The 15,497-nt window shown below is 35.2% G+C and overlaps 1 protein-coding gene across 1 annotated transcript in view; it reads left to right on the top strand.

Annotated features, from left to right (window-relative positions):
- Positions 1-8,558, top strand: part of ZNF804B (zinc finger protein 804B) — a gene marked incomplete at both ends in the record, with an annotated part of 486,249 nt that extends 477,691 nt beyond the window's left edge. The window contains one exon of the mRNA XM_084230251.1: positions 4,937-8,558. Within this exon, the coding sequence (XP_084086377.1) occupies positions 4,937-8,558 (3,622 nt within the window). The remainder of the gene's footprint in view (positions 1-4,936) is intronic.
- Between the last annotated feature and the right edge of the window lie 6,939 nt (positions 8,559-15,497).

Here is a 15,497-nt window from a genome sequence, read left to right on the forward strand (position 1 = left end):
AAAAGAAGCAGAAGTGAGATTATTACAAAAATGCATGGTCTGATGTCCCAGGAATCATACAAACAGTACTCACCTTTGTATTGAGCTTTTTATCATAATAAGCAGCGAGTATCTTGTATGTTTTCCATACACATTATTGATAAGGTATCAGACAGTTCTTGTCAAAACAGTACTTAGAAGGAAGTCTAATGCTAAATAGAATAATAATCAGAAAAAAATTGAGGGAAGATATTAATTGCTAGGTGATTAATTTTGAGGTGCAGCAAGTCAGATAATAAAAATTGGGGCAGGTCTCACTGTACATAGACACTCTTTACCTAGATCCTTTAGGGCTATGCAATAGCACATCTGAGTAGTCTCAGTGAATATGGCTGTTATGTTATTAAGAAAGTTGTTGCACTTCTACATTTGTGTTCACCCATTCCGTATTTTGCTTTGGGAGAAATAGACAAAGTATCAGAGGAGGGATGATGATGATGATGATGATGATGATGATGATGATGATGATGTTGATGATGATGATGACGATGATACTAATTTTGTTTGAGAGACCTAAGTTTGCAGAGTTGCCCATTAACTGTCCCCTAAACTAAAATGAATTAAAAGTCCCACTCTTTTGGGGTTAAACGGTACTTCTGGAAACTGTATTATTAAACAAAAACAAATCTAATAAGCACATCTAAATCATGCCTTTATAGAGGAGGCAGTTTCCCTAGATCTCAGTCTGTCATGTTGTTAGCAAAGTGGCAAATGTTTATCCTTCCAGACACAGGACTTGCATCTAGGTAAATTATTTAATTGTCTTCTACCTACCATCAACCCTCAGACAGTTATTCTCTCTACTTTAGTAGCTTATGAGCTAAGGAAAGTCAGTTTATAGAATCACTAAACTATTTTTCCTTTGGCACCTGAATTAGCAAATAATAGTAAGAAATAAAATGAAGGAGAAAAAAATCATGTTTATTTTTCCTCTCCTGGAAGCCTTTCTTTGTCCTTTATTCTCATAATGTAGGCTTCTGTGTGGAATGGTGCAAAAATAAAAAGATTCTTCCATGACCCTGTGGAGAAAAGAGGTGAATTTACTAGTAGTAAGAATATTTGAATCAGGCTAGTTAAAAAGGTGGCAGCAAACTCTTAATGGGTTTTATAAAGCACAGTCAGCTTTTGCCATCTCTTGGATATTTCAACCCTGCCTAGTTCTTCCACAAGAACAATCATCTTGACATTGCTTTTTGTGTTATCTTGCTTTCATTTATGTTAGTTTATTTTATTTTCTTAAAGATTTATTTATTTATGCATTCAAGAGCTGGGGTACAGGCCAGAGATGCTAGAGGTGGGGGGTGAGAGGATTCACCAGAGACAGAGTGGGGCACAGAACAGGCAGATTGACTGAAATACACTGCTGAGGGGAGCAGCAGGCGAGTCAGGAGAGATCTGCTGTCCATGTGAGTCAGCTCCCTGGCCGGCCAGGGATCATACTCGTGCTGCAGAGGCTGTGGATTGCTTCACAGTGCGGAGGGCAGAGATACGCTCTCTGTGAATGTCTACTGCTGTGTAAATATCTGAGTATTGTGTATCTTAATATGTACCTTTTCTCAATTAAAAAAATTCCCTAACATTGCTTCTGAAAATAGTAAGTTCCTTGGAATGTGGAACATGAGGAAATTGCATCTTTTAAAGAAGTTATGTTTTGGGATGTTTTGTTTCTTGTTTGAAATGTATAGTTTTTTGTGCAGGAGAGAATAAAACTGTACATATGTGGAATTCCCAACAATTACAATTTTTGAAGAAATATTATAATGGACAATCTACTGATAAGAATTAAAAGACTTTTTATAGTCATTCTTTTTGGCTAGCTATTACAGATAAAAATAAGCAGGTAAAAATATACAGAAAGAAATGGAGAAAAGGGGCCTCCCCAGTGGCGCAGCGGTTGAGCGCTGGGTTGCAAAGCTGCCCGCAGCCTCTGCAGCGCTGGTTCGATCCCCAGCTGTTCCCCGGCCACCGGAGGAGGGTCCCACATGGCGCACAGACCTCTCCTGCTGCCCGCTGCTCCCCTCAGCAGTGTACTTGGTCCTTCTGCCTGTTCTGCTCCCCGCTCTGGCTCTGGTGAATTCTCTCACCCTCCAGCGTTTCTGACTGTACCCAGTGCTTGTATAAATAAATAAATAAAAATAAATCTTAAAAAAAAAAAGAAAAGAAAAGAAATGGAGAAAAGTTTAGAGAAGGAAGTGAAATCATAAATGAGTCTATAACTATAAAAATGAAAACTAATTTTGCTGTAAAATATAAACTTGTAAACTTGTATTAAAATAATAGAATAAAATACTACACAAATAGAAAAATAGGAATTTCTAAATTAATAAAAACAAATTAGATTTAAGATAAGGAAATTAAAGTTTAGAAATGACAGAAACAACTAAGCTTACAGCATGAAAATTAGAGGATTAAAAGTTCTGTACTGAGGATAAAGTGTTAAAACTTGTGAAGAAATATAATCACAAATGTAGTTTTGGAGCCTCCCCGGTGGCGCAGCGGTTGAGCGCTGGGTTGCAAAGCTGCCCCCAGCCTCTGCAGCTCCAGTTCAATCCCCAGCTGCTCCCAGGCCACCAGAGGAGGGTCCCACATGGCGCGCAGACCTCTCCTGCTGCCCGCTGCTCCCCTCAGCAGTGCACTTCGGTCCTTCTGCCTGCTCTGCTCCCTGCTCTGGTGAATTCTCTTGCCCTCCTGTGCTTCTGACTATACCCAGTGCTTGTATAAATAAATAAATAAATCTTTTAAAAAAAAAGCCTTAAAAAAAAAAGTAGGTTTGATTTTAAAATGAGAATAAGAACTAAGCACAAGAACACAAGAAGAGCAAATGTAATATGAAAACAATAAAAGTAAAGAGGTTTAAATAGATTTAAAAGAAAACAAAAGGAAGAAGCTTGAGTATCAGAGAGATAAATGGTAAGATAAAATGGCAATATTGGAATGAACATTTAATCTAACATAAATGAAAGCAAGAAAACACAAAAAGCAGTGTCAAGATAATAAGCAAAAATATTATTAATCAAAATAATATAAGAATATATTCTTTATAAAGAATATAAAGATAGGGAGACATCTCCATCATGATGGAACGAGGAAGGGGAGAATGATAATATATACTAACCAAAAGAAATCAACCTGTCACACTATCATTGGTTAATTTGGGGTATTTCCAATACAACTTTCTTCAGCTCAGACACATTTTTCTTCTCAAAAATTGTGTTGGTTATTGCCTCTTTCCTGTCCTAGTTTCTTGTCTTAGAATCTGTATGTTAAATATGTGCATAAATATATATATATTTATTTGCAGACATGTGTATATACACATGCATATGTATATATTAAATATAATAAAATATGTGTAATAAAAGTACAAAATCATGCAAATGTACAAATTTTTAAAAAAATGAATGAAAAGAGACTAATAAAAATATGCACCTGCAGTATTAAACATGTAAAGGCAATGAAGAAAGGTGCATGAAATTTGGTGTACAAAAGGAATGTGACTGCTGAGTGCTATGTAAAGTGGCCAAAGTCTAAGTGAAAACAAGAAATTTTCAAACCAAGAGCTCAGAAAGCACTCCTCTTCATTGCAACTTATGTTACATGCAGAAGAGATATCAGTTGTTTTAGTATTGTATATGGAAGCAGGAAAAGTTGAATAAAAATGAAATAAAGATCTGAAATAGAAAAGTGAAAAAGAAAAAAAAGTGGAAAAAGAAAAAGAAAGTCAGCTCAAAGCACAGAATCAGATGTCTGTGTTGTGCATCTGTATTGTCTTCTTCCAGGGAGGTCTGGTTTGGTATAGAAGTTTATAGGTAGAACATTTTAGGTACAGTGTCAACCGAATGAATTTCATCTCTTATGTATATTGTTGTTTCTAATTTTGATCACATTTTCTGATTTAATTACAAATTAAACTCAATAAAATGAATAATCTTTAAAAAGCTGTGAAAGGTAATACATATATATTCACAAGGGATAAAAAGTAAATATTTTGCCTACAAGGGCAAAAGAAAAGATGGTTGTGCATTTTGGTTATTTTATTATGCATTTAGTGTAATTAGCCAAATTTGTGACAAATTATAAAGATAGAACTAACCACAGTTTTTCAAAAGGAAGTATGCATGAGAGAAATTTTAAAACCAAGGAAAAAAAAGTTAAAAATGATAGGACTATGCCAAAAAGCAAATTGAAGATATATTTTTATACTTTTGAAGTGTTTTTTTTTTGTTGTTAAAGATTAATTTATTCATGCATACAAGAACCATGGTACAGGCCAGAGGTGGGGAGAGATGAGAGGATTCACCAGAGACAGAGTAGGGAACAGAACAGGCAGACTGACTGAAATACACTGCTGAGGGGAGCAGCTGGCAATACAGGAGAGGTCTACCACACCATGTGGGTATCTCCCTGGCCGGCCGGGATGGAACCTGCACTGCAGAGGCTGAGGACAGCGTCACAGAGTTGTGCTCAACCACCTGTGCCATCAGGGAGGCCCTGAAGTGGTTTTTAATTCCATTTGGTTTCCTATTTGACATAATGACAGGGGTTAGCAAACTCTTTGTGAAATAATGTTAAATCTATTTCAGCAAACTGAGTTTTTAGAGGACACATATTGTGTTCTAAATGCAATACTTATTTTCTTTGCAGTACTGGCATAGATATTCACCTGCTGTTGCTTTTACTAATCTCAAAGAAGACACTTAAAGTATGCATGTTAGAAATAGCCACTTTCAACATAGATATACTGAGTTACAGACACAGTGAAATGGTTATATTACAGTAGACATAGTTCATAAATTATAATATAACCCAATACAGAAACACTATGAGATGTTCACATGGAGATAAGATTTATTGGCAAATTTAATGTTTTAACCATTAATATTTGTTATATTTACAGTGTTTCTGCAAGTGGACCCGCATACAAAGTTCCCAGGGTAGCCATAGAAAAACAACTCCAGCAAGGAATTTTCCCAGTTAAGAATGGCAGGAAGATGGCGTGCATGAAGGGTGCCCTTCTCATGAAAGGAAAGAATCTCTGCAGAAGCATTCCCGATAAGCAGCGCTCCACCACGTCAAACCGACACCAGTTACACACAGATAGACGTTACTTATTCAGTAATCGGGTACCACAAACATCTGCAGACCTCAGCAATGGAAAACACAGGACAGGAGTGTCATTTTCTTTTTCCAAAAAAGTACATCTAAAATTAGAATCTTCAGCATCAGTGTTCAGTGAGAACACAGAGGAAACCCATGATTATAACAAGTCATCTGTCTACAAAACAAAACAACTTGCAGAGAAATGCAAGTGCCACAGGTTTGCACATGAGGATACACACCTTACTGAGGAAAAGGATATAAACATCTCCCCACACCATCTGGAAAGTGTTTCACACAATGCCATCACCATAAGCTCTCATATTTTGCAAGACAAAAATGACTCTATTGATGAAACACTGGAAGATTCAATTGGCATTCATGCTTCATTCTCTAAACCAAGCATTCATCTTTCAAATGTGGATTTTACTCCTTCCGGCAATGAAAAAGGAACTAGAAATACATTGAAGAACACTTTAGAAAACTGCATTAATCACTCATGCCAAACAAATGCTTCCTCTAACCCACCAAAAATTTATAAGCACAGTGAAGCCAGAATATTTGAATGTCTGGATGAGTTTCCATCCCCAGAGCCAAGTGAACAAAACAGCACCGTTCATCTGAATTCCAACACTAGAATGGAGAACGGACAAAAATCTTACAATGAAGCAGACAGAATTAGCAAAAATGTGCAAAGACTTGTAAGAGAAACATGTCCCCATGATGTGAGGTCCAAACCATTGCCTTTTCTCCATGTACTAAGCAAGGATGGCCACACCACTCTCCAGTGGCCTACAGAACTTCTGCTCTTCACAAAAACAGAGCCCTGTATCTCTTATGGCTGCAACCCATTATATTTTGACTTTAAGCTTTCTCGGAACACAAAGGATGGCCATGATCCAGAGGACTTAAAAACAAAATTGATTAAGGAGCCCTTGGGAATGAAGACTGCAAGAGAGAGCCACATCTCAGGTTTAATCAAAGACCAACAAAAATTGATCCAAGAAGATAATCAGTCTCTAAAACCAAAGATGGTGATAGCGAATCCAGATTGGGAAAATTTCCAGAGAAAATATAATTTGAGCTGTAATGATTCTGAGCCAAATATGAGTAAACATAATTTCCATGCAAGTGATTTGGAATTGAAACATCCTGAAGTGCCTGCCTACCTTGATATCTCTCTAAAGAACTGTGTAGAAAACAGTCATAGTGATGGTGAATTTAAGGAAATTTCAAGGGCCCGTTGGCAAAGCTGCCAAAGGGTAGTTCTAAATGATGCAAATGAGGACATAACATTTTCTCCTTACATCCCAAGGACTAAAAAGCATAAATTGATTTCCTGTGACCCTCATTCGGATTTTGAAGATAGAAATCAGTTCACTTGGAATTCTAGTCTTTACACAGTAGGGGGTCACAGTGATGATGGGAAGGACTTCAGTGTGATTTTGAATAGTAACCACATCAGCATGACCAGCCGGGTTGCTAGATGCAGAAATCAACATTACAAGAGATGTTCTAGCCCTGTAGACGCATCCCCTGGCAGCACATACAGCCTGGGAAGTACTTATTCAAGTCATAGAGCCAGTGGAAATAGCCGCAGTAATTTGCTCTACGTTTGTGAAAGAGAACACAACTCAGTTGAAAGACACAAACGGAAACGCCAAAAGCACAACTGCCTCTACTTCTCTGATGAGCTAGCAAAGAGAGACTGCCTGCAGTCGGAAACAGAAAGAGAAAGGAACTTCAATTTGTGGGAATCCTGTAAAAATGAAAAATACTCAAAACATACATATGATCACTGTAGAGAAAGATGCAAGTTGGAAAAAAATCAACAATTTTCAGGGCCAAAATCCAGGAGAATCACCCATTGTAATACTAACTCACAAATTTCCTGTGCTAGGAATAGAGAAAAACCACCAAATTTCCAAGGACCTCACCATAGTAGATTGGGCTCTCATTCGAGAAAGAGAATTTATTACTTAAATAAAAGCGAAAGAAGTCAAGACTCTTTGGATAGCACTCACATTTGTGATCTGGGAAAAGTAAAACCCTTGAAGTGTAACGCTGGGAATCTCAACTGCCTTCTAGGAAACTGTTCCGGCAGCCCTTCAGAAACCACACACTTGTCCGTTACAGGAGAGAGGACCCCCCTGACAGCCAAACACCTGTTAGAAAGAGTACAAGCCAAGAAGTATCAGGAACAATCAGCTCCTGTTGAAGTTCCTTCAAACAGCTGTAAAAATGAATCAGAGTCTCATTCACAAATCCAGTGTACGATTCAATTTACACCACCAGGCTGTCACAGGCAACCACTGCCTTTGTCTGCAAAAACACAGAATACAAGTAAAAGGAGAAATGATAAAGCCAGTGTGATTCAAAGAACTACTGAGAGAGACAAAGTCAAAAGTTCACAGACAAATAATTTTACTGTGTTAGTCAACACCGAGTATGATAACCATCTTTCTAAAGATATAGTTCATGTAGTAGCAGAGCCTAAGGTGTCTGAGAACCCAACAAAAGAACAATCAAAACCTTTCAATAGTGAAGTCCAACCTTTTATTCGAAGCTGTGACCCAGTACCAACTGATTTCCCTGGTGCTTTTCCATCTAATAGATACACTGTTGTTACCGATTCAACAGAGACCAAAGAAGACCCAACAAATCCAGACTTACAGGATGTGAGCATACATATGAATCATGTAGAAGAGAATATAAACTCTTACTATGATACAGCTATGCAGAAGCATGACAAAATAGAAGATGAATTAGACATGTGTCATAAGTCCCCTTCTCCCCCTTTAATTCAGCAGCCAATAATATTTTCTCCTGATGAAATAGATAAATATAAACTCCTGCAGCTACAAGCCCAGCAGCATGTGCAGAAACAACTTCTGTCAAAGCACCTTCGAGTTTTGCCTGCTGCAGGGTCGACTGCCTTCTCTCCAGCCTCAGCTATACAGACTGTTCCGGTTCACCAGCACGCTTCTATCACCACCATCCACCACACTTTCCTGCAGCACTTTGCTGTTTCTGCTTCCATAAATTCTCACAGCAATCACCTCCCAATAGCCCATCTACATCCGCTTTCACAGCCACATTTTGCTCCATTCACGTTTTCACCTCTGACCCCAGCCATCATCCCTGCACACCCCACTTTCTTAGCGGGTCATCCCCTGCATTTAGTTACTGCTGCCCCCTTCCATCCTTCTCATATAACACTTCAACATCTGCCCCCTGCAGCATTTATCCCCACATTGTTTGGCCCTCACTTAAATCCAGCCACAACTTCTATCATCCACTTGAATCCTTTAATCCAACCAGTGTTTCAAGGTCAAGATCTTTGCTATCACTCTTGCTCCAGTCAGATGCAACAGTTAAATGAAGTGAAAGAGGCCTTAAATGTGTCAGCACACTTGAACTAAGTTGTGAAAGCCCCTCTTCTGAATAAATAAAACAAATTGTCACTACCTACAAAATTATATATTTAAAGTGGTCTCTGTGATTCTTAGGATATTTAAAATATTGATGTCAATTCAAAATGTGATCATTATATGAAGAAGAACTGAATTGCCAATATTGAAATAGGAATAGTTTCAAATGTTATTTTACTTACAAAAATAAAACAGAAAATTCACAAAATTTTATGGATAGGGAGAGGAAAACGTGTTAAAGATCTGTTTTGGATGATTTCTCACATATTGTTATAAAATGACAACAGAAACAATCAGGCAGATCATTAATATTATAAAATCAAATGGAACACAACATATTTCTAAATGTGTATTGAGTGAATGAATGAATGAATGCACATTGTTTTTATTCATCAGAAAATAGGTCAGTGAAATGAACTAATTTTAAAAAATAATTCTGATAGTTAACTGTTATCCATGCTTCCAATCAATATGATCTATTTCAATAAATATAATTTATATTTTCATAGGAAATAAAAGATGGCAAGAAATTTTCTGATTAATTCAGGTTGAAGACTACTCTTCAGTGAAAAACAATTTTACACATTGTATTGTTGAGTTTCTGTGAAAAAGCTGACTTACTTTATCTCACACATATCTGTGTTAAGAGAATTTTGTAACTGTAAAAATCACCAACATCTAAAATTAAGACTGTTCAATTTTTGTATGAGAAAACATACATAAACTGTTATTAGTATTTAATAATGCAAAATGAAAATTTAAGTATATGTGCACATTTTGAACATATTTGTCAATCTTTCAAATATTACAGGGACTAAAATATTATGTTTTCTTTATTCTTCTACTTAGAAATCTTACTATTTAAACTATTTATGTATATGGTATATATATATACACAAACACTATATATATGTTACCATATATGTATATATAGTATATATACCATATATACTATATATATATAGAGAGAGGTAAAGATTTGGAAATATCAGAATTTTGTATGTTATAGAGAAAAAATTATAAGGTGTTTGCTGTGTTTTATTCAATTGTACCATATATGTGCAAATATACATATATATATATATAATTAAAACACAGTGGATGATGAAAACATCATCATACGTGTAATTTTGCAAATTTCAAACCTTCATCCAAAATGTCTTCTGGTCCACAGAATTTGTGTTTCTTACATCTATTTTCTGAATGGCCCTCCAGTTAGATTTGTTATTTTTCACATTCTTAAAATTACAGAGGAATTGGTATGATTACAACATATTCCCCATAAAACTGGGTTTCACAGAAAATATGAATAGAAATGGAGCTTCTCAGTCATCCACCACCACATGTATGATGATGCAGACTCTATCATGGGAAGATGGAGGGATTTCATATTCAGCCTTGATGTCCCAGAGAAGAGAATGATATTTATTGAAGGACTATGTGCATCAGGTGGAGTCAGACTGAACCCTTGGCCCACATTATCCCATTTTAAAACTCAAAAGTCTATTTTGAAGTTAAAATTATCAGTCTTTCCTCTTCACAGATGAGGTAGATGATAATTAAAGATTAAATCTTAATTGAGAAGCAGGAGGAAAGAACATCTTAGATCCTGGTGAGAGGGGAGAGAGATGTAAAGAAAAGATATAATTTCTTAGATATCACTTAAACTTGTGGGGTGGAAATTTTTACTGTGAGCAAAAATCAAGTTTATCTAAAAGGAAGAGAAAATAAGAGAAAGGTATCAGAGAACAAGGAACTTAAATCACTTAAAATGATTTCAAAAGAAAATTGATAAACAATGGATGAATCGAAAAGAAGTGAATTCAGTGGAATATTTCTTATAAAAATGGCTCAGAAAATTTAAAAATAAATAATATCTAAAACAGACATTATAGACATAGAACCAAGACATAGTAATTATGGGAAGTCACTAGAAGACACATTATGAAAAAGCACTTGCTTAATTTTTGTAATTATCTCATAAGAGATAATTTATTCTCTTAAAAGGTTAGATCAGAGAACTTCTACTGAATGCTTTATTTTGACTAACAAGGATAGATTGATATGAATTCATGTCATGGAAAACTGTCTTGATGAAAATCAGTGATGAAAGTGTTCACTGGATATGCTGTCTTGGACTACAGGAAAGCAGACTTCCCCATTTAAGTAAAAGATAACTTGTGCTCCAGGATAAGTGGTTGTAAAAGTTGTGGCAGCACATGAGGAAAGCTATAATTGTAAAAAATACCAATAAGGAGAAAAAAAAATCGTCCTTTAAACAATCCAATATAAACAGAATAGGGAAAACATTCAAAGTAATTGTTTAAGTGCCATAATAGTAGTGCTCAGGATTGGACCGTCTATAAATAGTAACACACAGGATTGGATCAAAATGAACAGAGATTAGGTTAATGTCTTTTTAATATCCCACTTATTGGGAAAATCAAAAGAAGTTGATCCTTTGCTTCTAACTGTTTCCTCCTAGGGGCAGATGAACTAATGAAAGAAAGAAAGAAAGAAAGAAAGAAAGAAAGAAAATATGTTACCTTACCTGATTTCATTTTGCTTTTGCTATTAAGGATAAAGTTCTTCACAGTGGAACTTATAGAACCAACATGAATAAGAAATTTGAAACATGTAGAGATATTCTTACCTGGTCACTTCAAACGAATTTGAATCTTCATACTTAGAAGAATTTTGCGATAGAGTGTTAAAATTTCTACCAAGGGCCTTAAGACACCAATTGTCCATCAGAAAACATGCAGAATGGAAGAGGACTTAGAACAAACTCTTCTTTTTAAAAGGTAGGAATACTGAATATAAATATTATTGATTGAAAAGATAGAATATTTATAGATGAAATTGAAGCGGAATGTTTAATGACAAGAAAGACAATTACTGGTAACTACGGGTATACTACAATAGTACAAAAAGTAAAAGTATTTTATATATATTGTTTACATATTTTGTATGTCTCACCTATCCAGTTTATTTTCTTCATGTTCAACAAATATTTATTAAGGGACAATAATAAGGGCAATAAAGTAACTGGAAGGAATATAATAATGATCAAAATAAAAAATAATGCTAAGATGTATTTTAATTGCAATGGAGTTACACAGGTGAAAATCAAAATAGACAAGTAAAATATATACTTTTTAAGTTATGATAACTACTAATGCAGGACACAAACAGGATAAACAGGTAAAATAAATGGTTTGTATCAGTGAGTAAGGTACAATTTTAAATAGGTTGAGGGAGTCAGGGAGTGGGCCTTCTAGGCTCAGAAGAGCAACACCTACTCTGTGTGCTTGCCATGCTCAAGAAATAACCCAAGAGCATTTTATCTAAGAAAGAATGTTTCAGAGGGAAAATTATATGACACATATTAACGAAGTAATAGTGAAGCAACATTATGTAGGATCTTGTCTACCATTGTAGTGACTTTTATTGTGAAATGAGAAGTTATTGGAAATGGGGGGGAGAGGAGCAATGTTCTTCATCTTAGATTTTATTGAGGTCACTCAGCTAGCACATTGTGAATAATCTCTAGGAATAAGGAGGCCAGTTAGTAGGTTGAAATATTTCAGAAGAGAGACTGCAGAGACTTGCTCAGTAATGGTCTAGTGGAGATGTTGAGAAGTGGGTTCACTTTGAAAGTTGGATGGAGAAAATGTGCTACCTATGGATGTTACAAATAAGCACATACATGTAATGTGCTTCCTATTTGTTACATATAAGTGAAATAGAGGAATCTGAGATGGCATATTTTAGTTTGCACACAGGTGACTAGAAGAATGGATTTATTGTTAACTGAAATGGGGAACGCCCCCTGAGGAGGATCAGCATAAATATTGTTTGAGATGTTTATTAAATATTGAAGTGGGGATAGGTAGCTAGAAATAGGTGTGAAAAGCACATAAAACTTTGGGAATCAACATTGTATACAAAGTACTTGAAACCACTATTCTGGATAATCATCAGGGCTAGGTCAGTTACATAACAGATTCAGACACTAAATCCTGGATTAATAATGGAAGTAAGAGAAGGAAACAAACAAAAGAGTCTGTTGTGAACTTTTAAATTGCATGGGGGAAAACCAGTGCAGTAAATAAAGTGATTTACAGAAGTGAGGGTGATTAGCCCTGTTGCTAAATTAATAAATCCTCCAGTTCTGTCGTGCTGATTTGTCACCTTGACCAAAACATTGTGGTGGAACAATTGGGGCAAGAGATAGTAAAATATGTGGGAAATTCCATAAAGAGCTTTTCTGTGAGTCTCATCATTGTGGATCACAGTTGGCACCATGAGATAAATGTGTTTTTATGATCATTTAAACAACTGTACCCAAAAAGTATTGAAACCTAGATTGATCACAACAGGAAGAAGGATTGTGGAGGCTGGTTATGAGGCTTTGTGTTGTATCTTTTACAGTCCACCTTTCATTAAACATGGAAACATCATGGAACACATTTATCAAATAGTCCAAGAGGACTAGCAGATGTAATGAATGGCAAAATACAATGTGAAAACTTCAAAAGGCAAAAAAATGGGACATTTGATAGGTGAAATTTGACATGAATAAATGTCAGGTCCTACATTTATTTCAATTAAAAAAAAATTGTGTACCTATACATTGTTTGGGAGATAGAGGCTAATACCAGTTCAATAATAAAGGATTTAGTGAATTACCAGCTCCATATGACCATGTGATATGAGGAAGCTAGTAAAAAAGTTATTTAAGATTATACTAAAGGAATTATGCAGAATTGGATAAAGGATTTCTTTTAGAAGTTGGGGAAATATCAGAACACTTGTGAAAAACTGTGTTGTTCTGGGACAAGAGAGTTACTGGCAGACTGAAGTGATTTTATAATGCGGGTCTCACTAATTAATAGACGATCAATTTTATGTTTTATACTGTGAGTAACATGAATTCTATGAATTAAGAAAATATAACAGAAAAATTCCACATTTAAAAATTTCAAGGAAATGTATTAAATAAGTTTATTTCCTTACTTCTACATATCTGAGGACATATGACAAGCACTATCTACTAGACATTTCCAGGAGGAAGATAGAACATATTGAATTTCCAAAAGTAATGATAACAGAGACTATTTTTTTCCCTGTGGACTATCTTATAGAACTAATGTTCTTTAGAACAGACTCTGGGAAATGCCATGCGAAAAATAAGAAAACCAGTATGTGTATTCCAAAGAAAAGAACATTTGCTGAGGAAAGTAAAAGATGGAAATAACTTTCTAACTTTAAATATCTAAATAGAAGCATGGAGCTGTGTACCATGGAAGATCATTTTATTCTCTCTAGGCAGAAAACATAGATTCTGCAAAAAGGCATTTGTCTCAAATGTGAAAGAATTTAACAATTTTAGTTGTTTTTATTAACTTATAAAATCTTCATCACTGAAATATTCATGAACTTTTGCATACTTGGTTGAATAAAAACGTTAGGGATTTTCAAAAGTTTCCTAGAATTTTTCTTGTGATCAATGACATATCCAGTTGTCCTCTAGGATAATATCCAAATTTCAGATGGTTGATCCATTAGGGTGGACTAACATTTTTCTTCTGGTCAGACTCAATATGCCTTTCCTGCTATGAAAATCACACTGTACTACACTCTTACTTCACCCAAATAGGTGAGTGTGGACTCAGACATTTTATTTTTTGTTTTACTTAAGTGAAACACACGTTGGCCAAAAATAAACAGAAGGAATTCTAACTATATATAGAATTCTAAAATAGATCCATTAAAAATTGCCACTGTGATGGATTACATTTTCAGCACAGTTTCCTACCATACAAAACAATTTGACAGTGGATTTTCAGCATTAAACTTCTTTTACACCCATTGTCTGATGTGAGGCAATTGTCTTTATGGGATTGCTCTTTCACTCTTGGCTCAGTCAGCCGAGTTTTTATTTAATCTGTCTTAAATTATAAATGCTTGATGAAAAACAGAAACTTTTAATGAAACTGAAATCTTTACACACATATCTATCTAGCTATTTTTCTCAGTGATTAAGAATTAGTCTATCTTATAGACTATCTTATAGAACTAACCTCACTGGATTCAGAGTATGGTTAAACAAAATGAATGCTTTGTATGAGGAACTGGCCATTTGGGAAAGTTCATTCTTCCTAATCATTCTCTGCCAACTTCAGCATGGAAAAATACAATAGAATTTAAAATTTATATTTCAATATTCTCCATGAATTCACCTTTAAGTCTGTTATGAATGTTCTAAAATACAAGAAATGATGAGAATATAGGGAGCAATTTGGAAAGTTCCTAGTTCCTAGGATTTTTTTCTTAGGTATTTTACAAAAAGATTTCACAAAATGATTTTCTGAAATTCCTGAGAATTTCACAAAATGATTCTCTAAAATTCCTGTTTCACTTACAGAAAATGGATCTGGCAGTGACTTCTTCCAGTTCTGTCAGGTTTTAATGGAATGCCCCTGTTATCTCTGATTAGAAATATATTTGAAGACATATTTGAAATATTTCTCCTTAAGTAGAATTTTAATCAGTAAAATTACTCGGGATCATTTTGCTGATCTATATCTTTAGTGCATGTAGGTGCTGTTTGCAAAGTTCCCACTGATGACAGCAGCATAGCTTCTGGATTTTATCATAATACTTTGAAGCTGATCCCAAAACATCATTCATTTCAAGCTTTTGGAACAATAAATGGAAATATGGCGATGACTCTACCCTTTAAGGTATGTCAGAGTTCTGGATGTATTTGAACAAACCATCCAGCGCCCTCACTTGGCTGAGTGGAGAGTTTACAGGCTCCTTATTAATAAGTAACATCACTGATCATCTCAAATCAGTAGCCCATTTCTCAGTCTTCCCTAAAAATTTCCTCATGAGATCTCAGAAATATGTTTAAACACTAAA

The sequence above is a fragment of the Talpa europaea genome, assembly GCF_964194135.1.
Source record: "Talpa europaea genome assembly, chromosome: 3".
Lineage (NCBI taxonomy): Eukaryota > Metazoa > Chordata > Mammalia > Eulipotyphla > Talpidae > Talpa > Talpa europaea.